Below are 17,748 nucleotides of genomic sequence, written 5' to 3' on the forward strand. Positions count from 1 at the left end.
AGACCAGCGCATGCGCTGGCTCAGGCAAGACCTAAAAACAGTGGGTTACTCAGGACTCCTTTAGTTTACTATTCTCCTTTGCAAAGCAGTTTAATTGCTTGATACAACCAAAGAAAAAAATGAAAATGGACTAGCTTAAGTAGTGCTAGTGCTACTGCTCAGGCCCTGTTCCAATTCAAGGGGAACACACTGTTGGATCATCTACATATTTACCGGAGATTACACTCAACATTTCTGGTCTGCAGCCCATTTGATTAAATTGGTCTACAGACAGTATTTGCCTTGTTCATGCTAGCCATTCCTCCTTGCAACTTTCTACTTTGTAATGTACCCATGCGTGTGGAATTGAAGGGACTGGCTTCCAGTCAAAATGGGGTACCTCATTAGTTGTAGCAATTTCTTAAATTTTAGTCTTGGGTTTGTCTCATTCATCTGAACCTACCCACTCTAGAGGTGCTAGCTTTCAATCCCTAGATTTCCTACAGCAACCATATCCAGTAGTTTTCAAGACACAAAAGTGTGCATACAAAGCAGGCATAGCGTTGGGCATCTGGGAGAAAAGAAGACTTCTCTTGGTATTATTGGCTAATAGCATACCATATCGTCCACTTTTTATCTGTGCTACAAATATGAGGGCTTTCCTAACTCAGGGTACACACGTTTTCCACTGTTAGTTTAGTGTAGCCTTGTATGCTGTGCACATCTTGTGATGTAGTGATTGATCTGATTTTGGTTGTAGGGAATGTTTATGAAACTATATTCTTGTCTCATGTAAACAGGAACCTCCATATCGCTTAACACATGAACTTTCTTCATGGTTAATTTTTTTACGTGTTGCCAAACTATGCTTGCTAGTTAGCATCATTGTGCTTATTACTGTTATCACTGAGGAGTAATTAATCCTTTTTTGGGGTCATCTTCACTGTTTCTTTTCATTTTTCTTTTTATGATGCATGCATTATTCATATTATTAAAGTTGTTATATTTATGAAAGAGTGTGTATTTCCTTATAGCCTCTAAATTATAAAATATATTTATTGGTTTGCAGATTCTCAAGATATATCTCCAGTTATGGCTTCTCAAGGTCTAGTTTCCACTTCGAAGGGGCAGCATGAGATTACATTGACCATTAATAATTCAAATTTGAATCATGTTCTGGCTCAGGCTACAAGTTCCAGTACACCATCAGCTGGCTCTCCACATGAGATCATGCTTACCATTTCTGGTCAGTAGCTCTATAAAATGGTGTGTGATAGAAAATCATTTGGATTGTGCTTTGTGGTTTTGTTGAGCTTTCATATTTTAAAATAGGGTGTTTATTTTTCTGTTTTTAAGAATGATTGTATTGTAGATTTATTGTCATTATTCTCATTTTACTCTTACTTCTTCAAGGAATTATGGTTTACAAGCAAATTTCTGATATAAAGTTTGATCAATATTAATAAGAAACATTTTTTTTAGTTTAAAAAAAAGTCCTCAATCCAGTTTTAAAAGGTGTTATATCAAAGGCAAACCATTTCCTTTGACTTCTACACCAGGATATTTCATAAACTGTGGACCTCAAGGAAAAGTAAACTCTTTTTGCTAGGCACCCATGCTCGTCTATCTCTGGTTTCACTGACCATAATATTTACAAATCCTTTCTAAGTTGTACAAACTGGTCATTGTTCTCCTTCTGTAACAGCTACCCCTTATGCCTACACTCTAAAATGTAGTTCCTACACTTACAAAGCTTGATTTAATCATCACTATAATGTTTATCAACTGTTTTATTTATCAGTTAATATGTTTATTACTGAACCATTGTGGTTAAAATTCAAGAATCTGATTCTTGTCCCATTACCCTGAGGACATAAAGTTAATTAGTTTATTACCTAAATTTTAGTAATCAGTTATTCCTGTTCTGCAGATGAAGATTATCTCTTATCTTGCCCTTTCAAGAAATCTTTTCATATTTAAATATTGGTTTCTGAAAAGATTTCATAATAGAGACCTGGGAACTTAATTAAAAAGGAAAGAGATGCAAAATAGACACCATATGTCCCTGACTCCAAAGATAACCGTTTATAATGTAGCTAAATGTTGAAATAATTGAGGTAATATTATCAATGTTTATTTGATACCTATCACAGTTGTGATGACATTCCATTGGATTGACAGTACCGGTCTACTTTCCAATAAGAAAAAAGCATTCACCTTGTGTTTGCTGTACAATTGGGCAATGGAGGTTTTGTCACAATGTTATCACCCCTCCCCCCAACTCCTGTGATCCATACACAACTTACTGAGCAATACTGTGCGGATGGCGTTTTGTTCATGATTAGTCCCACTAGATGAGTTAAAGTACACAGTGAGAGTTCAAACCCTCTTTTGTGAGTGAATAGCATGCTCAAATAACACTAAGATTCTTGATATAAACGTTAAAATATTTGTTCAAGGCATGTGAGCTGTAGATCACATGCTTTGCATACTCCTGCCATCTACTGTTGGAGACAGGATGTTTGCAAGTTGTTTTTCTTCAAAGAAGTCTTTCCAGTCACGAGGTAGGTGACTCCTCCTTTTGGTGATATTGCGCATGTGCATTAACTCCATTGTTAAATTGTTTTTGTCTCTGCCATCGGGTTCAGACGTGTATTGCTGCGCTCCGCTACAAAACCATTTCTTCAGGTTCCCCTCGTGCATAATCCACTCTACCCGCGTTGGTATTGTTTCAAATGGATATCCCACTTCGCGTTTCGTATCCGTCGAGGAAAACCTCTATTTCGATTGAAGATCTTGGATAGCCCGTCCTGCCTAACTGCGTCAGTCTACTTCACATTCAGTGGAATGGACTCCATTTAAATTCTGCCCTCTGTGTCACGCCAAGTATATGCGCACTGACCTGCACAAAGTGTGCAACTTGTGCTTGTCTCCGGAACAGAACGAAGAAGACAGTGTTGCGTGAAAATCATTCCAATCGGAGAAAATGCTCCGTGATCGTCGGGATCGACGTGGCGAGATGTAAAGTCAAAACGTCGAATACATGCCAGACATCTTCGGTGAAGGATCCGAGCAAGAATTTGATGTACAAGAGGCTGAGGAAGAACAAGAGGAACTTGTCTCCATCCCGGGGTCAGACTCCAAGTCGGAAGAACACTTGCCACAAGGTCAACGTACTGTGAGTACCGAACGCCCCTTAGACCAAAATCCAACTCAGCCGAAACAAAAGGCTTCGGTCCCACCCCCGCCTTTGGGCCACGATCGGCACAACCATATTTTTATGATGCTCGTCCTCCTGCTTGGCACTGAAACATGTCTCTAAACCTTCTGACTCTGGATCGAGTCAGCCAAACGCTGGCACTGAGCCAAAAACTTCAGGCTCGACGCAGAAAAACGCGTTGGAGCTGAAATCCTAGACGCCGAAGACAAAGCCGCACCCAAAAGTGATTCCACCTCTGATCCAAAATTCCTCAGCACCGGAACCTAAAACTGTGCCTCCAAAGCAGCAGGATACATTTTTGATGCCCCAACACCCAAATCGGATCCAAAACAGAAGGAACTCTTTATAAATCCTGATACAGGACATGTTCTTACTAAGTCACCTCAGAAACGAAAACCTGAGTCAGAAGAAGAACCTTTCTTTATTCCCTTCAAGAGAAAGAATATGGGTACTTACCCTCCTCCTCCTCCTTTTTTACCACGTTCCCCTACACCAACCTCTCCACATTTGCGTCATTTACTAATTACACCAACTAACTCTCCCCCACCACCATCTGATGATGATTGAGATAGTGGGGACAATATTGTACCGATAGATCCTGGGAAGGATTATCTCATAGATTCACCCACAGATAACTACCCAGATCTTTACTCTGCAAAGCCTTCCCCTCCCAACGACAATGTAGAACATCTAAAATTAATTGCTAGAGCTGCAGAATATCATGGGGTGCAGTTACACAAGGAATCTTTAGAGGAAGATTTCCTATGTGAAACACTCAGTACCACGCAGAGGGCTAGTCAATCTCTGCCTATGCTTAAAGGCATGATGAGACATGCTGATGACTTCCTCAAAGATACAGTGCAGGCTCACATTCTCACCCCCAGGATTGATAAGAAATATAAAGCTGCTCCCTCAGATCCAATCTTTAATAAAGGTCAGCTACCACTAGACTCTTTGATAGTCTCTAATGCCTGTAAACGGGCCAATTCATAGACTATAGGTGATGCTCCCCCTCCAGACAAGGAGTCAAAACTGTTAGACACCTCTGGAAAACGAGTAGCTGCCCAAGCATGAAATCATTTGCGCATTGCCAACTCTCAGGCCCTGCTAGCCAGATATGATAGGGCACACTAGGACGGAATGGAGCAGTTGCTATCACACCTCCCAGATGAACACAAAGCAAAAGCCCAAGATTTAGTCCAGGAAGGGAAGCTCATATCCAATTCCTCAATCAGATGCGCTTTAGATGCGGCAGACACCGCAGCTAGAAATCAACACTAGTGTGTTATTAAGAAGACATGCATGGTTGAGGATTTTTGGTTTCAAACCAGAAGCTCAACAGTCTATTTTAAATACTCCTTTTGACAAGGATATCTCTTTGGGACCAAAGTCGATAAATCATTTGAAAAAGTGAAACAAGACACAGAGGTAGTCAAGTTTATGGGAGAGCTTCAGTCTCCCTCTAATCAGGGCTCCTTTCATCGCTCCTTTCACTGTGGGTGGCCCAAGACCATGTCCTCAGACAATACTGCCCCCTCTTACAAAGGCAACAATCAATCTTCCTGTACAAGAGGTTTCTTTAGAGGATGATATAGAGGTAACAATAAGAAAGGTCAATGGAAATGTTCTGCACCGCTTAATTCCCCCTCCCCCAGCAAGCAGTGACTTGCCTACACTTCCCCTCGATCATCTAACACCTGTCGGGGGACAGTTCTACAATTCCTTCCCTTTTGGCAATCTATCACCACAGACTAATGGGTGTTTAGAATTATCCAACATGGTTATTGCCTGGAGCTTACCAACAATCCTCCAAACATACCACCACGTACTCACAAAATGTCACCAGAACATTTACATCTACTTCAGAAAAAAGTACAGCCTCTCCTCTCCAAAGGATCCATAGAACCTGTGCTGTTACAACATCAAGGTACAGGTCTGTACTCCCTCTAGTTTTTCATCCCCAAAAAGGACAGCTCCTTAAGACCTATTCTGGATCTCAGGAAACTGAGCTCTGGTTGGAATAACACAGATGCAGGACAGCAGGTTACGTACGCCACATCGCTGATAACGAGGTTCATGTCTGTTCTTTGGAGTTTTTAGACTAGGGAACTGCGGAATCGTTGTATGCCAAGACAATCTGTTCTCGATTCACTCACTATTGAACTTGTGGAGAAAAACCTGGGTGCCTCCGACTCACTGTAAATTGGACCACCTTTTTCAAAATTGCAATGCCATGTTTTTTAATATTATTTTTTGTATGACCTACTTAATAGATTTTCTTTGAATTTGCTTGTCTTGTGTCTGTTTTATTTTTTGTTGGTTGCTAACTTCCTTTTCTGGATGAGGAGGGGGTGTTGTAAGGTCCCTACTGGGCCGACGTTGGTTCTCCTTTATTATAATAGCTGTACGTTTTAGGCTGCCTTGCTTTGCACAGTTACACATAACACATTTTTTTTGTGCTGTGATGTTAGTTTAAGGTAAGAAATGTCTACAAGGGATTTAGTTTTTAGACTGAGTACATATGATTCAAACAATATCACTTCTAGGATTCATAAGTCAATTGAACCCAACTGTATCCATAGGATAACTCATGTATTCCAATGTTGTTCAAAATAATGCATTCAATGAAGAGCAAAAAGAGGAGAAATTGAAAAGGCACACAGCAAACCAATTATATATGAAGAAAATGTTATATTTGAAAAAAATCATGGGGGTATATAGAAATTAATCCAAGTATAAAAGTTCTGAAAAGCTGTGCATGTCAATTCACAGGTCAGTTCACAACTTAGCATCAACTCCGTTAATTAATGAAAGAAATCCAATTCATAGATGTAAAAAAGGTTTCTTCCAATGCACAAATGCTGTGGAGATGAACCACAAGAAGCTAATAAAAAAGGAATCAATTCATTGTGAGAAAAAGCAATTTTACCATGAGGACCATGAATTGAATTGATTTGAGTTTTGTCCTTTTTTTATGCATAGATAATTAGCTAAGAGCCTGCCAGATCTATTGGCGTTAAAACTAAATCTGGCTTTAGCATTAGAAATGTGGATGCCTGCTCTTTTTTACTAAGGATAGAGTTAAATTCATATCGCAATTTTTGGAGTGTAAACTTATGTTGAGGATCATTGGAGGTAATAGAAAGTCGTTCATTTTTCGCAATTTGTTTTTGTAATTCTTTAATGTTCGCATTAAAGGTTTTGTTATCACTGTTGCCCCCCTAATATAAGCTTTGAACACTTCCCATCTGCTGTTCATAGAGTTAGAACCTTCTGGATTAAATAAAAAATAGTCTTTAATGGCTTTTAAAAGTTTTGGTTTGTTCTTTTCATTTAACACTATATCCGTGTTCATACGCCATCTAGACTGTTTAAGATAGGTTGATTTTAAATTCAAAACCAAGGAAATCGGGGCATGGTATGCAATATCAATGTTACCAATTTGAGGAAATTTTACTGAATTATTTAATTGTCTCGAATTTAATAAGCAATCAATTCGGGAATGAGAGTTATGAGGGTTGGAAAAAAAAGTAAAACTTTTTCTGTGGGAAAAAGTAATCACCAAATATCTACTAATTTAGTGGTTTGAATGAAGGCTTTGAACGCAAAATACACTTTAGAAGGATGACATTTAGTGAAAGTCTGTCCAATGAAGGGTCAGAAATAACATTAAAATCACCACCAACAATGAAAGGAACATTTCCAACTTTTAAGACCTCTGTAGTAAGATTGGACCAGAAAATGGGATCATCTACAGTAGGACCATAAACATTTAGTAAAAATAAGAATGAGTCATGAACTTTAATTTTAGCTAATATATATCTACCATCTTCATCTGAATTTTTGCTTAAAATTTGACAGTGTAATTTTTTTGCAAAAAGAATAGCTACACCATTTTTCTTACCATTAGCAGGAGAGGAGACAATCATATCAACCCATTTCTTTTTCATATAATCTAAAATGATGTTGCCTATATGAGTCTCTTGAATAAAACAAATGTCAGCTTTACAACTTCCTAAATAATCTAGTATTTTTGTACGGTTAACTGGATGATGCAAACCTTTAACATTTAATGACACAACTTTAAGATAATGAACATTAGCCATAGTAGCGGAAAGAATAAAAGAAATCCAGAAGAGAGACGTAAGAGAAAGAAAAGCAAAGAAGATGTGAAAAAAGATGAGAAAAATGTAGCTCCTTACCAAGCCAAAGGAAAGAGAAAATGAAAAAGCATGGAAAAAACGACAAACAGAAGACATAAATGTGAAACGTGAAACGCACACACGGTCTACAAGCATGGCCAGAACCGCTGGAGCCCAATATAAGAAAATCTTATAAACCAGTCAGTAAAGGCATAACTGGTATAACTCTAGTGGAGTCATTAGTATCCATTGAATGTTGAGACTGTTTATCAATAAAATGTTTCAAATCTTCAGGACGCTTAAAAGATTTGGAGAAATGATCCTTCCAGATGCGCATTGTTGATGGATCAAAATGTCCATACTTGAAGCCAAGACGTCGAAGTTGAGGAAGAAGAGCAGTAAATTCCTAACGAATTGCAACAGTTTATTTTGCAAAGTCTTGATGTATGAAAATTGTATTTCCATTAACCATCAGTGAAGGAATTTCTCTTGGTGCTTTTCTTATTAAGACCAAATGAGGGTGACGAAAAACCTTAAAGATCATTTGTCGTGGTTTGGTGTGATGAGGATTACTATGGGAGGGAATCCTGTGAGCCTTATCTATTTCAAATTTTTCAGAAAATTTGAGTTGCAAAAGACCAGGAATCAGATTTTCCAAATATAATCTACAGTTAGCTCCTTCCACATCTTCAGATAAATTAAAAATGCAAAGATTGTATTCGATTTTCCATATCCAGCAATTGAGAGCACATAGGAGAAATTTTAGACACTAGAGGAGTGAAAGTGTCAATTTTTGCCTTGTTATCCTGAATTTTAATTGAATAGTCTGAAATTTTCATGGACGAACTTGCCATTTCCTTGTAAACATTTTTTACTTCTGGCGCAATGGTCTCAGTATTAACACGCAGTGCTTGAATTTCCTCTCATATTAAGGATAAGGAAGGTTCACATGACTCCACAACTTTAGATTTAATAGGAGGTGGGGAAACTTGCTGCCTCCTTTTATTATTAGTAAGAGCTTTATTTTCCATTTTTCTTGAAAAGAAAATTAACATATCAAGAGCAGAAATAAAGAAATCCAAATTGCAGCAAATACAGTGAAGATGACAGCAGAATAGCTGGTGCAGCAGCTAAAATTGGCTGTTGCCGTGGCTAGACCCAAGCCAGGCCCTTTCCTAGACGTCTACGCCGCCCCCCTGACAGAGAAACTTGGCTGTACCTCAGAGAAGGACTGGGAGCAGGCACTAGGCGGCAAAAAGAACATCTTCCAGACGCCAACAACGCTGGAATTTGCAGCACATTAAAGGTAGGCACTTCCCATGAAAAGAGACCTCCTTAAAAGTTAATTGGAGACCAGAATCGTCGTTTTATATGCAAAAACGGGCGCAAAACGCGCTAGAACAGGAGCGGGCGACCATCTTGAATCGCGTGCTCGCGCATCTCCCAGTTCCCTATGTTTCTGTCCTTAGTCAACCAAGTCTCCTGAAGTTTTAGACACAACACAGAGGCACAGATGCTGTTTTCCAACACTGTACTTTTTATCAAATAAACAGGGGCTTGTTCTTTAGAAAACAGAGAGGAGAATTATATCGGAGGGAAAAGGTCTTGAAATGGGCACACCAGCCTTAAGTTACCTGAATTCACACCTACGATGTGGACCAATTTATTACAAGATACCAGGTATGAGGTCTGGTGCCAATCCCAGAGATCACAGATATATCCCTGTGCTCACGTAGTGAGGGTAGGCATGGATAGACATTTAATTTACAGTGGTATGGCTTTTCATTGTTTAAATTTTGTTCTTAATGTTGATTACTTTGCGTAGCTGTGTATGTTTTTTAATCGCAGCAGAACTGCTTCATATTAGACAACGTTAGTTTAAATAAATATTGGAAACTTTCTTTGTATCATTCTTTTGTTTATTATGGACATGTATGAGTGAGAAATGAAAGATGATGATCTGTTTCCACAGTTCCCCTGGGGACTAGAGAGTTGTGTTCTATTTTGCCAATTCACCTTTTGTTCTGGAAAGGTTAGGAGTGCAGGTGAGGCACTGTGGCCTAGTCTGATTTGGGTCCATAGGTACTGGTGTTGTATGGAGACTCTGGCCCTACATTCTGATCTCCTGTGGTCCCAGGCACAGTTCTGTTTCTAAGCAGAATCCTTACATCGGGGTAAGTCCACCACCTCCCCAACTCCTCCAGCATCTTCTAAACCCTCCAATCTCAAAAGTACCACCAGCAGTGTTGGTTTACCTGCCCTGGAGTGTCCAGGTGCAGAGGTGCTGGTCGGAATGATGGCCTTGAGAGCTACAATGATGAAGCTAGTTGGACTTGAAACAAAGGCTACAAGGAGGCACTTGGGGACAAGTCTGGGTGAACCCAAAAGGTGCTTCAGGTCATGGGGACCCCAAGGCATTGGCTGTTGTGCCCGGGCTGGACGCAAAACAAGTCTTGGCTGGTGCAAGTACAATACTCAAGACTTTGGTGAAGGGGAGCTACTGAAAGGTCTAGCGTCTCCAAACTAAACTGAGAGATGGGACTGACCTAGAGCCTAAAAGACCTTCTCTTGAAATGATGCTTCTTCGTGGGCCCGAAAGCCAGCAACAAGGGAACGGTCATCTGAGGAGAGGCAGACCTTGGCAGCAATTGCCCCAGGCTCACTTAGGAGAAGTTTTATTGGCGACACCAATAACATTAACAGGTCCTGTCAATATTGAGCTTGAGCTGATTGACATTTGACTGTTGGGTGCCCTAGATCATGGTGTTCTCATAAATCTATGTCCCAGCGCTTCTCTAGGCCATCTGCCCCATGGTTTACTGAAGTGCTTCAGGAGGAGAAGGCCCACTGCAAACGGCATAGGCGTACTTGGTGCTCTGCTTATGACAAGGATGCTAAATCAGCATACAAAAAGGGTCTGGCCAGCTTTCGCAAATCCGCATGGGAAGGACTCAGAAGGAGTTCATTGCATCTCCCATAGATGGGACTGTTAATAAACGAGGGCCCTTTTTCTGCATTGTTGACTCCTTCGTCTCACCTAGGGCGATGCAAAACTCTCTCACACCCTCAATATCTCTATAGGGAGCTTACTGATTTCTTTGTGAACAAATCAAAGCTATCTGTGACCAATTTCCTGACTCTGACCTGCAGCAGGCCCCCCCAGTAAAGGCACTGCTGGCCTCAGTGCTGAGAGATTTTGAGCCTATTTTGTCTGAGGATTCTTATTCTCCTGACTAACTGCAAGTCTTGATCGCTTCAGGACTGCTGCCCTCCTGACATACTTAAGTCAGCCCTGCCTATTATAAATTCAGTACTCAATAAAATCCTGACTACCTCCTTGGAGTCTGCTATTGACTGGTGGAAACAGGCCCTCCTACTCTCACTTATAAAAAAAAAACTAAAGCAGATCCTAAGTTACTCAGTAACTTCAAAGTGATCTCCTTCCTACCGGCACCAGTCAAAATGCTGGAGAAGGTGGTTAATAAAGCAGATTTGCCTGTTTCTTGAATCAAACACCCCACTTAACGAAAACCCTTCTATCTTCTGATCAAGATACAGTTCTGAGTCTGCCTTACTGGAGGTTACAAAATTGATCAGATCCAATCATGGCATGGGTGCATCTGCGATGTACGTTCTTTTAGACTTGTCCTCTGCATTTGATACAGTATCGTATCCCATCCTGCTGACAGAGTAGGTAAGATAGGAATTCAAGGGAATGCGTTGGCATGGATCAAATCATACTTGGAGGAGAAGTTTCAAGTGGTATTTCTCTCTCTCTCCCTTTCTCGTAGACCATAGACCACTCAAATACGGGTTAACGCATGGCACTGCTTTCAGCCCTACACTTTTCAATGTCTACCTTGAGCCCCTGGCCAAGCTGGTTGAAGACCAGGGTCTGAAGATAATTTCATACGCCTACAATACGCAGCTTATGCTTTCTTCAGGAACGGAGCTCCTGAGTCCTGACGCAATTAGGGCCTTCCCCTTCAAGGACTGCCTTAAAACCGTATGTGACTGGATAAGTGAAAGTTGTCCCAAGCTAAACTCCGATAAAAATGTAAATTCTCTTTTTCAGTACAAGTTCAATCCCTGACCCTCTCAGCTGGGGGGTCATCCGAGTTGGTGGTCTCCCCTGTACCTTCGGCCTGTGTCAGGCATTTGGGTGTCAAATTCGACTCGGCTCTATTATGTGAGCCATAGGTATAAGCAGTTTTGGCTAGCTGCTTTGCTGCTCCGAAATCTTTGAGAAGGATGCTCCACTGGTGCCTGTGTCATCCTGAAAGACTGCTGTCCCTGCTCTTGTCACCACTAAATCGGACTACACCAACAATCTTTATCTGAGCTTGCCAGCGTATCTTCTTCAACGACTGCAGATTATACAGAATGCCGCTGCTCGCCTTATCTTTAAGATCCCAATGCAGCAATCAGTGCCTGCACCTCATTGCCAGCTTCAAAGGCTCTAGCAGAGCAGCTCCATCAATTTTAAGGTGCTCATTTTTGCTTATAGAGCTTTCGAGAACAAGGGACTCTGTACTTGAGATTCAGACTTAAGCACTTCCACCAGAGCAGAACCCTCAGGTCTAACTCCCAGAGGCTTCTGTATATCCTTAGGATCCAAAGGCTAGACGAGGTGGGAAATCCTTCACTTTTCTGACGGCTAAGATGTGACCCCCTCAGAAAAGCTCTTCAGGAAAGGCCTAAAGACCCACCTGTTTAGTGCTTAACTCCTTTGTTTACTTTATTTTAGGGGCTTTTTAGGGAAGTGTGAGGTGATAATGGGCTACCTACCCCCTATATGACCACTTCCTGAGAGGAGTGGGCATAATCCTGACCCATAAGTCCCTATTTTACCAAACAAAGGATGGTGAAACCCTTAAATGACTGTTCACTTCAGGTAGCCCATCTTAGGGGTGTGGCTGGCCTGTGGGTGAAACTCCTCCTGAAAAAGTAATTTCCCCATAGCTTTGGTTCCAAATGGGCCCCAGGGAGGTGACGTTTCCTAGGCCTGGGGAGAAGCTGCAGTTGCATTTCAAAGGCGGCAGAGGCATTGAAGCCTTTGCTGTTCATGTGCTAACTTGCCAGCCATTCTGCTGGAGAAGGTGAGAACACCTTCCACCGAGCAGGCATTGTTCCTAGCCTCTAAGAGTGCTTTCTCTCCCTTGCAGGAGGCCAGAAACCCATCTGTGGTAGCAGGCTGGAAGACATCAGTCAGCCAACACACTACGAGACTAGTAGGGCTACAGGGGACACCTATACGGTGCCCTCTGGGTGCATGTTCTAATAAATCTGATAAGGGCATCAGTACAGATTTATTAAGACAAGGAGTTTGATAGAAAACACCGGTGTTTTCAATGAAGCCATCATGTATCTGGGTAACTCGTAATGACCAGTGGCCAGTACATGTCCTCAAAACGGCTTCCTAAACACTTGCAAGGACTAGCAATGGAACTAGGCATCACAGGGGCATGTCTGCTCATGTATATGTCCCCTCACATGTATATGTGTCCCCCCATTCTTGCACAGGCAATTTCCTACTACATTCCTTCTAGAGTTCTACGTTCGACTGGTCAATTTCTGGCTTGTGTTCCTCGCTTCAGGAAAGCCAGAGTTGGTGGACGCTCCTTTGATGTCCTGGCAGCGAGTCTCTGGAACACTCTACCCGTTGATATCCATGCCCTTCCGGATCTACTGTCTTTCAGAAGAGCTATTAAAACTTTTTTGTTTCCACTAGTCTAAATCTGTTTCTTTGTTCTGTCTGGTATTTCCATCTGGTTGTGTTATTTTGTCCATTATAGCGCCGGGACGCCACTTTGCTGTGGCAGCTGAGCGCTTTACAAATGTTATAACATAACATAACATATAATGCACCTTGCCTTAGGACTCCCAAGGCCTGCTGTAGAGGTGACTTTTATATAGTGCATGTAGTCCACATGTCCTAGGTTGTGTTTTCATAATGGCTTGTACCATTTCTCGCATCCTGCAATGGCAGTCTGCCCGCAGTTTGAGTATGGGTTCCTTTTAGTGGCTTAATGCATGCTGCAGGGACCGTTTTTTAGTACCCATGCCCCCTGGGTAGCTGGGGTACCATTTACCAGGGTCTTAGAAAGGTGCTAAGTCCTTGTCAGTTGGGTTACAATTAATATTTGTGTGTTGTTTAGGGAAAGAGCACTGGTACTGGGGCCTCGTTAGCAGGAACCCAGTGCACTTCCAATCAAAAGCATCAGTTCCAGTGGGCAAAATGTGGGGTTGACCATGTCTAAAAGAGATACTTTCTTACACCCCTTCCTTCAAACGAAAGAGAATGAGGCTAACCTTTCCCAAGAGAGCCTTCACTGTCTACGTAGAAAAACCTAGAATGGCCATCTGCATTGACAAGGTCCGCTCCTGGTCTGTGTTCCTCTGTAAAGTCCAATCCCTGTTGGGAGATGGACCACCTCAACAGTTTTGGGTTTTCACCTTTCGTCTGCATTAATCACCCGAGAGGCCTGTGGTCAGTTTGAACAAGGTAGTAAGTACCAAAGAGGTTTGTTCTGAGCTATCATCAGTGACCACCAAACGCTTCCCTCTGTCTGGGACTCCAACGCTGTTCTCTGGGGAGTAACCTGTAAATGTAAATGTAAATGTAAATGTGCTGGACTTGTAAAGCGCACAGCTGCCCGTAAGCGTCCCGGCGCTTGCTTAGGGAACCCGTCCTGGTATTCCCCTGTGAGAAACCACGGCAGGGTGTCCACAAGGTGAAAGCCAGGCATCCCGCCGCGAGGGGCCATAGTGGAGATTAAGCAAGCTATTGCCCAGAGTCGCAGAGTGTGACCCCGTGAGTTGAGTAGGCACCAGAGCGAGAATTGTCGAGTCCGTGGAATTTTGAGCCCGAGACCCGCCGAGGCGGGGAATCGAACCCTGGTCCACGGTCGATCTCAGCTTCCGGGTCTGCCGCCTCTAACCACTGAGCCACGCTTCTCCACGCTAACCTGCGAATAAAAGCAACAGACTAGTCCTGGACTTCATTGTTGGCCTGGGATAGTACTGCACCTATCCCATGCTCAGAGACATTAGTCTGTACATTGAACTGCTTAGAGTAGCCTGGACCTTTGAGATGTGTGCTGAGCACATTGCTTCTTTCAAAGTGGCATTAGTCTTTTGACAGCTCACTGTCAAGTTAACTTTCTTTTGTTGTTTCTTGGAGGTCAGTTCTGTGAGGGGTGCCACAATAGTACTTACCCCTTCACAAACGTCATGTAGTACCCAGTCAAATCAAGGAATGCCCTGACTTGAAGTCTTGGTTGTTGGAGCCACCCAGTCCACAATAGTTTGGATCTTGGGTTGCCCAAGTTTACAACTTATCCCTGCCTATCTGCCGCTTGCTGGACTTGATAGTGAGTCATGCCTTCTGCAGACCCTCAAAGACCATTCCAAGGTGGATCAGGTGTTCCTGCCAAGTGGAGCTATGGACAGCAATATCACTTAAATATGCTGCACTGAAAGACTTCAGCCCAGCCAGGACTTGGTTCACCAGCCTTTGGAAGGTTGCAGTAAACTTGTAATGTCCATCTGGGGTTGAGAATGCTGATTTTTCTTTGCCTCAAGTGGGGAGACCTACTTAACAGTACCCTGATGTCAAGTCAACGGTACTGAGAACTTAATTGTACCCAGCCTTTCAATAAGGGCATCTCTACCCTTGATATAAAATGAGCATCAGTTTTTGTAACTGCTTTGTGACCCCTGTAGTCAACACAAAACCTCAGCTCTGGTTTACCTCCCTTAGAATGAGGTTTGGGGGCTAAGACCACTGGGCTGGCTCGGGGGCTTTTAGACAGTTCAGTCATCCCAAATTCCAGTATTTTGCATACCTCAGCTCTTCGCTTTCTTTTAACTTGGTCAGACTGCCTGTAAATTTTGTTTTTGAAGGGATGGCTGTCCCCACTGTCCACATCGTGTGTGCACTAGGTTGTCTGATATGGGGTTAGGGTAAAAAGAACATGCATACTGCCCCTGAACTTGCCTACAGTCAGCTTGCTGTTGTGTAGTGAGGGTTTCTGACAAGACAATTCCCTCAACAGACCCATCTTTAGGGTTGTTGAAGAGGAGGCCAGGGAGCGGTTTACTCTCTTCTTCCTGCTCCTCATCAGTGACCATGAGCATAGTCACATCAGCCCTGTCGTAAAAGGGTTTGACGCAATGGACATGATTGACCCTTTGTGGGCTACTGGAAGTGCCAAGGGTCCACCAAGTAGGTGAACTCTATTTTTCTCTCAAGGCTAGGGTAGGGTCCCTTCCATGTTCCCTGGTTGGCCCTAGGTGCCACAGGCTTCAATACCCATACCTTTTTACCTGGTTGAAATTAAATTAGTGCAGCCTTTTTGTCAAACTATTCTTTCTGGAGATTTTAGTTTGCCTCAAGGTTATGGTTTGCTTTTTCCATTTACTCAGCCATCCTGGAACGAAGGCCAAGTACATAGTCCACTATGCCCAATTTAAGCTCTTTGAGAGGCTTCACTCACCAGACTCATAGGACCACTCAGGATGGCCTAACAGAAGCTCAAAGGGACTAAAGCTCACTGCTTTCTTTGGCACCTCTGTGGCAGAAAGCAGGCATGGTAACAGGACATCCATCTCCTTCTGAGCTTTTCAGCGAGCCCCATAATCATACCTTTCATGGTCTTGTTAAATCTAAAACAAGGCCATTTGTTTGTGGATGTTATGATGTGGTGTACTTATAAGTTATTCCAAACTCAGTCCACATTGCCTTCTCTGCAGACAAGAAGTTACTTCTTCTGTCTGAAACCACCCCCTTACCGAAACCCACTCTAGAAAAAATACTTGAGGACCCTGGCACTGCAGGAGCAGTGAAAGTCCTAAGAGAATTTGCACACACTAAAGAAGCTACCCTGAATGAATAGTTGTTTCAGAAAAGTGACTGGATTCTAACAAGCGCTAAGCACTAATTAGTGGGGTGCTGGGCATCTCAAAAAATATAATTGAATGTCCTCTCACACCACCAGGTTTCATCATTGGCAGTCCTCTCTCGAGAAACCGCGTTTGGTAGAGAGCGGGCCTACACCTGGAGACAGGTAGCCACTTCGAAAATCTAGGTGGGGGCCTGCGAGAAAGGGATTCTTTAAAAAACAATGTAAAAACCGAAATATATTTATTCACCTGGTATTTCTCCCGAGGGGAGAGGCGCAGCCAAGTTTACCATACGATGTGGACTGGACACTCTGACCTGCTAGGTAGGGCAATTCCAATGTCAGTAGCCCTTTGATGCTACGCCTGGCTGAGGTCGACTGGATTTTCTGGGGATGTCCAAGCTACCCTAATGGACATGCCCTTTGATGGGCATTGCCTGTTAAGCGACAAAGCAGACAACGCGTTAGAGCCCTTCAAGGACTCTTGAGCTATGGCCAAGTCCTTAGTTCTCTCCACCACCCGCCCTGCACAGTCTGCTTTTCGCCCCTTTCGAAGCTACGGAAGGGGTGCCCCACCACGTTCCACCCAGAGCCACAGGCTGGCGCAAGCTGTTTAGCTCCTGCGCGGCCGGGGTTGTGGGACCCACCGCGGTGGGTCTGGGGGCCAGCAAGCGTGCCAGTTCACCTCTGCCCCCTCTGCAGCAGCCTCCAAACGTTTCTAGTCCTACCTTTCAGGGCCACCAATAGCCAGTGGGCTGCAGGATTCGCCATCACCTCCACCACTGGCGCACCACCACGTCGGACAGGTGGGTTTTGCAGATAGTCTGAAGGGGCTACTCCCTCCCCTTCGAGACTATCCACCGGCCATGCCACCTCAGTACCAACAAATGTTGGAGGATCATCTGGCCCTTCTCCAACTGGAAGTTATGGCTCTCTTGGCCAAGGGAGCCATCAAGTGAGTTTCTACCCCTGAAGTAGTTTGTGGTTGCTGTTCCCACTACTTTCTGGTGTCCAAGAAGGACAAAGACCTGCGTCCTGTCTTGGATCTCAGGAACGTCAACCGCTTCCTCCAAGAGGAGAAGTTCAAAATGTTGACCCTAGCTCAGGTACTGTCTGCCCTCTACCCTGTAGACTGGATGGTAGCGTTGGACTTGCAGGACGCTTTCTTTCACATCCCCGTCTTGCTGGTCCACCGGCGTTATGTACAGTTCACGGTGGCACTTTCAGTTTACCGTGCTCCCTTTCGGCCTTCCCAGCGCCCCAGGGGTGTTCACAAAAGTGATGGAGGTGGTCGCAGCTCATCAGCTCAGGTCAGGGGTTTCAGTCTCCCCCTATCTCTACAACTGGCTGTTGAAGGCGAGCCCGCCCCAGGCAGTCATCTCCTACTTCCAGACTACGGCGGACCTCCTGCACTCGCTGGGGTTCGCTATGAATGTCTCACCTGACTCCCTCTCAGAAGCTCCTTTTCATTGTAGTGGTTCTGAACACAACGCAGTTTCTGGTT

At 43.4% G+C, this 17,748-nt stretch overlaps 1 protein-coding gene across 3 annotated transcripts in view; it reads left to right on the top strand.

The window, feature by feature from the left end:
- Window positions 1–17,748, top strand: part of ZNF236 (zinc finger protein 236) — a 1,135,475-nt gene that overhangs the window by 793,709 nt on the left and 324,018 nt on the right. For all 3 annotated transcript variants that reach the window (XM_086965182.1, XM_086965180.1, XM_086965183.1), the window contains exon 25: window positions 1,049–1,225. In XM_086965182.1, coding sequence (XP_086821308.1) covers window positions 1,049–1,225 — 177 coding nt within the window. The remainder of the gene's footprint in view (window positions 1–1,048; window positions 1,226–17,748) is intronic.

Source organism: Lissotriton vulgaris, chromosome 4_1 (assembly GCF_964263255.1).
Source record: "Lissotriton vulgaris chromosome 4_1, aLisVul1.2, whole genome shotgun sequence".
Taxonomy (NCBI): domain Eukaryota; kingdom Metazoa; phylum Chordata; class Amphibia; order Caudata; family Salamandridae; genus Lissotriton; species Lissotriton vulgaris.